Source organism: Bolinopsis microptera, chromosome 7 (genome assembly GCF_026151205.1).
Source record: "Bolinopsis microptera isolate Bmic1 chromosome 7, MBARI_Bmic_1.0, whole genome shotgun sequence".
Taxonomy (NCBI): Eukaryota; Metazoa; Ctenophora; class Tentaculata; order Lobata; family Bolinopsidae; genus Bolinopsis; species Bolinopsis microptera.
The window spans coordinates 12,166,372-12,175,061 of record NC_087078.1 but is presented as its reverse complement, the minus strand read 5'-3'; the positions used below and the strand labels follow the sequence as shown (position 1 = coordinate 12,175,061).

At 37.4% G+C, this 8,690-nt stretch overlaps 1 protein-coding gene across 1 annotated transcript; it reads left to right on the top strand.

Annotated features, from left to right (window-relative positions):
• Positions 1–5,471: 5,471 nt before the first annotated feature.
• On the top strand, positions 5,472–8,583 carry LOC134817830 (PI-PLC X domain-containing protein 2-like). The gene is made up of 7 exons (XM_063827169.1): positions 5,472–5,599; positions 5,732–5,825; positions 5,957–6,141; positions 6,274–6,361; positions 6,528–6,728; positions 6,871–6,987; positions 7,145–8,583. Exons 1-7 carry the CDS (start codon positions 5,481–5,483, stop codon positions 7,277–7,279), a joined length of 939 nt encoding a protein of 312 aa, XP_063683239.1. The 5' UTR covers positions 5,472–5,480; the 3' UTR covers positions 7,280–8,583.
• Positions 8,584–8,690: the final 107 nt, after the last annotated feature.

The window sequence follows — 8,690 nt, the reverse complement described above, 5'->3', positions numbered from 1 at the left end:
GATGCACCAGACCTGAGCGATCATCCAAATTCAAATGGACTTTGAAGGTGGAAATGTAAAAAACTAAAAATAAAACCTAGCTAGAAAATATTTTAAATGCAAAAAAATTTGTTCAGGGTTGTTAAACAATACAGAAAAGAGAAGAGCGCCGCGCATTGCATTGGTATTGGTGTACTAGGCTATGTATGTTTGACGGATGTTACTTGTCTAAATTTCTTCGAAGTAGCTTGCGCCGCTTTCTTCTCGAAATATTACTGGCCCGACGGCAAATGCTATGAAGTAGCGCGCGCCGGGCCAGACCATTAACAATGGTCAATATATGTATGCATGTTTGTAGCGCGATGCATTACTGGGTCGCCGGGCGGCGCTCATCCAATAATGCTTTTTGCAATCACATTCGTTACATCGGCGAGATGCACCACGGGGCTTTGCCGAGCTGTAAAGAGTTTACATTGTTAAATAAGATACATGCTGGCAAGCACTGCAAAACATATTCTTAGCGATATTACCGCGGACACGCGCGGCAGCGCTTTTATTTAGCTTTTCGCATATCATTTTATATAATTGAAACATTAAAAAGAACCGAGTGAGCAATTTTGATGAGCAAGTAAAACAACAAACTTTTTTTAAAATCAGGTAAGTGCTACAATTAAATTTTTGATTTAAAAATTGATTTAAAGATTGATTGTTAAAGTAAAAATGTAAAGTAATAATTTGCGCGGCGCGTCGAAGCGGCGATTTCCTCAAAATCAAACATTTTTAAATGTGCGCTTTTATTATCAATTATGTATATAATACTTTTACGATTTAAATTTAATTTTTTGTAATAGATAAATTGTTATTTGTTTTGCCTCGCAATTTGTTGGCGCAATACACTTTTAAATTAGCTGGGCCGCGCCGCGCATCAAATAATAAGGCGCTGCGCCGGGCATCAAATATTGTTTTTATTCGGTTGACGGATGTTAGTCGTCTGAATTTGTTCGAAATACAAAATAGCGCGCACCCCTTTTTTCTTGAAATATTGCGCGCGTTGGGCCATACCATTAACAATGGTAAATTCTTCGGCAAAATGCACTTCTGGCAACGGGGCTAGCCAAACCTTACCTGGGGACCTCAGGCTATTATGTTCATAAACATGATAGAGATTAGGCGGAATGACAGGCTGAGCGCGGCCCAGTAAGCCAAACCTTGCTGAGAAGGCAAAAATATTTTATATTGACATCGTGAATCAACCACGCGATGCACTATTTGGCTGTGCATCAACTAATATGTTTTTTGGAGAACTTCGCCGCTTTGACGCACCCCGGGAATTTAATCATTCTTGCTTCGCAGAGCAACGATCTGGAAGAGTTTTTTGTTGACATCGTCAATCAATTATTTTAGGACAGCGCTCAGTACGTGTACCGTTTTGCCATTTTAAAAAATGAAATTAGTATTTTTATGACAAATATTATGCTGCGCACTTTTAAAAATTTGTTTGTAAGTGGATTGCTACCATAAAACTTTTAAAACTTAATTTCCGGGATCCCCTGACTTTTTATGCGAAAAGTGGCATGCAACGTATGTCAACAATAGGCCATTAACTGATGCTTTTTTATGTACTGTACGAAGTGTTCTCGACTTCTGGTGGAATGGGTGGTGAAGCTGAGAGACTGGTCAAGAAGCTGGCCAGTAAGATGGAGTACCACACTGGCCAGATGTACTCAGACGCTGTAGGATACATTAGAAATCGCCTTCGCTTTGAAATCCGTAGAACAACAGTGATTTCTCTCCGTGGAGACAGAGGTGCGAGAAAAAACATAATTGATATAAACAGTCTAGATCTTAATTTGGAGCCACAAGGCCAAGAGTAATTTTTGATTGTTAAGGGAAATTTTTGAATTCTTAAAGGGTTGATTTTATATAGGGTCATTGCTATATTATGTGTATATTGTTTTTCTAACTTTTTGCCATGTCACATGTTCGCTGACGATCCACTGACTGTGAAACAATTTAACTGTACGAAGTCACTGAAATTTGTAAATATAAATATAAATTCCTAAAATTATACACCATGGGTAGTTTATTCGAATTCCTTTGTTCTGAGACATTTTGTGCTAATTTAACATTTTATGGTCAGTTTATATCCCACGCCACAACATAGCCTTTAAAGCTGTAACTTTCCACTCTGAATTTATCAAATCTTATTGACGACATTTGCTTAGACAGAAAATGTTTTGTCCATTTTAGGGGGTTGCCATCTTAGGGGGGTGCCATCTTAGGGGGTGCCATTTTAGAGGGTGGGGGGGGGGGGGGGGGGAGGGGTACCAATGGCATAAATGGCATAATGGAGAATTGGCCAATAAAAATTTCCATTTATACCATAAAACGTATGACATTCCATGCAGTGGCGTAACGTTGCCTGTTGGCGCCCCCCTGCCGAAAATGCGCCCCCCTGTTGGCGCCCCCTCCCCTTTTGGTGCCCCTCCCTAAAATTGAACAAATTAGGTGATTTTAGAGGATACGCCGGTAAAATCTCTAAAAAAGTGTGTATCTAGAGCAAAACGCGCAGTTTTGCTAGTACTTTAGTTAAGTTTTCGAAATTGTCCCACATTCAAACGACGATTTGGCGCCCCCATAAGACGGCGCCCCCCTGCACAGCGGGGTCAGCAGGGCCCTTCGTTACGCCACTGATTCCATGCCATTTTATGACATTCCATGCCATTGATACCCCCCCCCCCCCCCCCCCCCCCCGTTTGATATAATACATTTCTATTTTCTTTATTTGTCATATGAATCTTTAACAATCATTCCAAGCGTTATAAAGCATGAAACATGTCTCTTATTCAAGTACCGATAATAAGTTGTGAATTTAAAGTCATCCTAAAGGTCAAATATGAAGACCTAAATTCATGGCATAAATGGAAATAAAAATTTCCATTTATGCCATAAAACGTATGCCATTTATGCCATTTTATGCCATTAGTACCCCCCCCCTCCCCCGGGGATGTCAAATCGTCATTTGAATGTGGGAAAATTTGGAAAAACTTAACTACAGTACTAGCAAAACTGCAAGTTTTGCTCTAGAAACACACTTTTTTAGAGATTTTACTGGTGTATCCTATAAAATCATCTAATTTTTCCAATTGTAGGGAGGGGCACCAAAAGCGGGAGGGGCGCTTTTTCAGCGGGGGCGCAAACAGGCAACATTACGCCACTGATCTGAAGTCAGTATCATGCACATTTCAGTAGCTAGCTCTACCAGTCTAGTGAAAAAAGCTGCTGGGATTGGTATCAGTTGATTATCATCTTTGGCCCTAAAATGCTATACTTTGAAACCAATTTTGCTTGCTGTACTGTTTCTAATTGAATGTTTTATCCTATTTAAGGTCAAATTCAACTGTTTAGCGTTTTCCTCTGAGATCCTCATACTGCATCTAGTCTTTCAACCATAATGGGGTCACACTTTTGGATTATGACCCATTAATTTATCATACCCATTCAAAGGTCATTGGACTTCTTACATTATAAGTTGACAAGCCTGTCAGCTGATTTCTAATAATTAGTAAATAAGACACTCCAGGAGTAACTATGGTTTAACTACATTTCTGACAATTGTAAATGCAGGTAAAATGATAAGAAAAGCTCACGTTGGAGCAGCCATGCTTAACTGGCGATATGTAGGCAAGACGTTCGTCAATCGGGACTTGGTGAGACAGCAAATTCTAGAGGAAGGACCAAATTCAAAACCTTTTAGGTATATTGAAAAAAATGATATATGCCGGTGGTTGAAAGCTCCAGAAGATGCTACAACAGATGGACGAATTGTGTGGCTAAGTACAGATGGACAGTTTGCCAAGGTCAGTTATGTTAATAGAATGTTAAGGAAAATGCCACCCAAAGCCGCAGTTTCAGACAAGTCCCCAACTCATTTGGCAGTATTAAAAAAGATCCCTATTCAGCAGCTCACTTTATTGGATATTAATGGCAATGCTGCTGAGAAAGTTGAGATTTTATATACCACATCTGGTGATCCCATGAGAGTGACAGAGAATGGTGTTGCTATTCCCTATCAGGATGAGGCTTATGAAGAAAAGAAAACCACAAAACAGTCTGATACAACACAAAGAACTATTGTTAAGTATGGTAAACATATTGCTGAAATGCAAGACGTTGAAGAATCAATTATGGAAAGTCTAGACACTGATCTTGAATTAGAGCTTAAAGAAAGTAAAATAAAGAGTTATTGGGGCAAGGGTAAAACATGGATAACTAAAGGAGCATTAGAGAAAAAAGACTGATAGGGTACTCCAGTGTTCCTTATTGTTTTAAATATTATCTAAAATTGATAAGATTTATTTTTAATCCATAATGATGAAAAATCGACCTCTATTTCTGTCTAGACAAATCAGGTATACAATTCATAATTAATTCCTATGAAGTTATGGATATTAACTGTCCAATTGTCAGCTAACTGTAGCAGGTACCTTAGATTTGAGGTTATTTGTTGTTGGGGCAAGCAATTCTGAATCCATGAGATTTTTTCCCGATCCATGACTCAAAGTGCCGAAGGCACAAAAGAGTCAAGGACAAGGGTTAGCGATCGAGGTTTTTTTTTGTATATGGTAGCTTGCGACCGTGCGTGCGTGCGTGCGTGCGTGCGTGCCCTCGCCCCCATGTCGACAGTCTAGTTATCGCCCACGTGTCTGCCTGCGCAAACTTATTTTGCGCGATCATCTGAATTAAACAATTGTTGGCGCGCGGTGCTGAAATGTTCAAGTACATTGTTAATTTCACCATGTACGCATCCCGCTAGGGACAAATTGATAGCATTGTATTATTATTTTGAGTTAGTATTACTATTTTGCAAAGATCCGTGTCAGGTTGCATAAACAATAAACATATGGTTACATAGAAAATAGAAATATACACGATTTTCAAATTCAATATAGAATTATATCAACTGGGCGGCGCTCGGCCTGTCTCTCCGCCATATCTGCATGCTTATAAACCGCAAAGACTGGGGTCCCCAGGTGGTATGGAATATGATAAAATACTTCATCCCGGATCGGGAAATTGAGCGGCCATCCACAAAAGAAAAGCGGCCGCATTTCTTGTTGAACAAGAGAAACTTCCAGAACTTATGTTAAAAGTTAGGGCATTTATAACAATGTAGAATTGGAAGATTTTTATTTCTGTATTTAAGAGATGTACTGTTTTCACTAGTATTTATTGAACCAGTAAATTTATCAGTTGGTAAGTTTATAATTTATTACAAAATAATGTTTCTGATTTGAGTTCAGTACTTAATGAACAAAATGATAAAATCAAAAGTATAGTATTTGTGCTCTTCTTACAGCAACCAGAGTTTGGACTATGACTATACGTATCATTAATTTGCAGTATATTATAACCTTTATTTGCAGAATAATCAAAATTGGCCTTTGCGATATTTTGTTGTTTTTGTTATTTTATTCACTCTGATCAGATCAAGTAATGGGATGGATCTCGAAAACTGGATGGGATGTATAAAAGAGGAGATTAAAGATAAGAAGTTGAGTGAGATTGTTATACCTGGGAGCCATGACTCTGGGAGTTACTGTATCAACCGCAAGTCAAAGTATGATTCTTAACGTTATTTTACTGTTGATTTTACCAATTCCTATCAAGTCTCTGCCACTCTTCTGGGCTCACTTTAAAAACTGACGTAATTATTTTTGGCTACCTGACCCAAATTAATTTTATCCAACAGGAGAACATACCTCTTACCGAACTTGTTTTGCCTGAACCCTGTTGTTGACAGAGTCGGATCAGTTTGGTCCAGAACTCAAGACTATTCCATTGCTGTAAGTCAGTCAAATTTATACCGAATAAATTCATGATTTCAAAGTTGTAATCTGTTCACTTTATCAAACCTCCTCGCTTGATAACGTAAATAATGAATCTATTAGATATAGGTAATGAAACACATTTTCAGGACCAACTAAGACTAGGTGTCCGGTACATAGACCTACGAGTGTTCCTGGACAGTAACACCAACACAAAGTATCTGGTGCACGGGTTTGAGGCAGGAGAGCTACTGGTAGAGTTGGAGAGTGTTGCGGAGTTTGTTGAGAACCATCCTGAGGAGATTGTTATCCTGGACATGAACCATATTTACAAGTCAGTGTAATATGACAACCATTACTATCGCGAATGATTAGTACTTCAGGGGCTATTTTCCCTTCTCATTTAATCATAATATCAGTTATTCTGATAACCTAAAGTAGCTAACTAATAATCTTACTTTTAAAGGTGTGCTGACTGTAACATATGCAGTATGTTGGTTAAAGTTGAGGAAATGTTTGGAGACAAGCTGTGTCCACCACCTCCACAAGATGCTGTATGTGTTTGTAATTTAATTTTGAGTAACATTAAAAGGGTAATAAAATCTGAAGGAAATAAGGACTCTAGGACTCTTTTCTAAAAGCAGAGTCCTACGGATTTGTCCGCATTTTGCCGCACTGCCTCCCCACGACTAGAGAGCTAAAGTCCCATATCCATTACAGAGTGTACAAACGTACGGTGAAATGATACAATCAGGTAAACGTGTTATCATAGCCCTGACGGAGGAGCCGGAAATGTTCACTTCAACCTACAAGCACAGTGAGGTAAAGTGCCAGTTTGACTGGGTGTGGAGTAGCGAGAGTCACGTGGTGTCCCCGTGGGCTGATACGACTGATGTTTCTTATCTTAAAGATTTCTTGGAGGTATTTCGGTATTTTACTTGGTTTGGTTAGTTTGTTGCTGATCACTCATGTTGGATTATTTCATGGAATCATTTCTTCACAATCCTGACTGTAATCTATCATGTCTAAAATAATCTGTATCTCTTATCACGATATATTTCAGATAACGATGTCACGAGAAAGAGCCCCAGACTCACTCCACGTGGCACAAACAATCCTAACCCCTAAAACTGGGGACACTTTACACGGAATATACAAGTCTCCTCGCAACCTAAAACAGGTAAAGCCGATATAAAATGTAGAGCACGAATAGATTTTAATAAATGCTAAATGTTTGTTAAATGTATAAAATTGTAAGGTTCACATCGTCGGGCATCATCTTTGTCGGGAAACAAGACTTAAAATTCGATTGTTAAATTTAAGGTCTATATTTTCAGATGGCTGACTTGTTAACTCCACATCTACCAGCGTGGTTTGAGGATTTCCAGAAAAGGCTTAAATTGAACATTGCAATTGTTGACTTCCTGACTCCGTCCCTTATTAATCTGCTGGTAAACCTCAACTTATCCTGAACTTAATGTTAACGTGGTCAGATGTTAACGTGGTCACTGGTCAGATGTTAACGTGGTCACTGGTCAGATGTTAACGTGGTTAAATGTTAAGTGTTATCGTTGTCAGATGTTAACGTGGTCAGATGTTAATGTGGTCAGATGTTAAAGTGGTTAAATGTTAACGTGGTTAAATGTTAACGTGGTTAAATGTTAACGTGGTTAAATGTTAACGTGGTTAAATGTTAACGTGGTTAAATGTTAACGTGGTTAAATGTTAACGTGGTTAAATGTTAACGTGGTTAAATGTTAACGTGGTTAAATGTTAACGTGGTTAAATGTTAACGTGGTTAAATGTTAACGTGGTTAAATGTTAACGTGGTTAAATGTTAACGTGGTTAAATGTTAACGTGGTTAAATGTTAATGTGGTTAAATGTTAACGTGGTTAAATGTTAACGTGGTTAAATGTTAACGTGGTTATATGTCAACGTGGTTAAATGTTAACGTGGTTAAATGTTAACGTGGTTGAATGTTAACGTGTTCAGATGGTAACGTGGTCAGATGTTAACGTGGTTAAATGTTAACGTGGTTAAATGTTAACGTGGTCAGATGTTAACGTGGTTAAATGTTAACGTGGTCAGATATTAACATAGTATGATGATAACATAGTATGATGTTAACATTGTGTGATGTTATGAACATCAACAGAATTAATTTAATAAACATGAACTTTAGGACGTTCACATACTTAATTGTACAGCCTAATACAATCTTTATTTCTTATTCCATTGGTTTTATACATTTTTTAGATTTCACCAAAGCTGATAACGATGTATTTTATAATCTGTTGAGACAAATAACAGAAATTTAAGACATTATGTTATACAGTTACAGCAGTAATGTTATTAAGTTGGGAACTTTGATGTTTTCATTTACAACTTAAATTTTTGACCTTTCACATAAATATATAATGAAATTGTGATAAAATGTTTGAGTGGTTTGATATTTGTCTTTAGCAATACTTTCTCGTTTTAATGGTTTTAGTATATTAACAACAAAACCGAATAGTGTGAGACAGTGACCAGTATTATTATTCTATTAATAGAAACTTATGTTCGTATATATAATATAATTACTACTTTTAAGTTAAGATTGCGTTATTTCAAACCGTTTTTACAGTTTTGCTTTACTTTGAACATATAATAATTCGAGCTTTTTATTTTACTTTACCTTGTTTCCTTTCCTATTCCCGCGGGTACCTGATACATTGTTTACAGACACAAGTTATTTGTTGTAATTGAATTTCACCGTTCTTCGAAGTTTATTACTATAGTTTTTAATTTAAAATACAAAAGTTCTTGTCCTAGATATAGGAATTATGTATTTACCAGGTCATGAATTTAAATCTACTCATCCCTCATCAGAACAAACGAT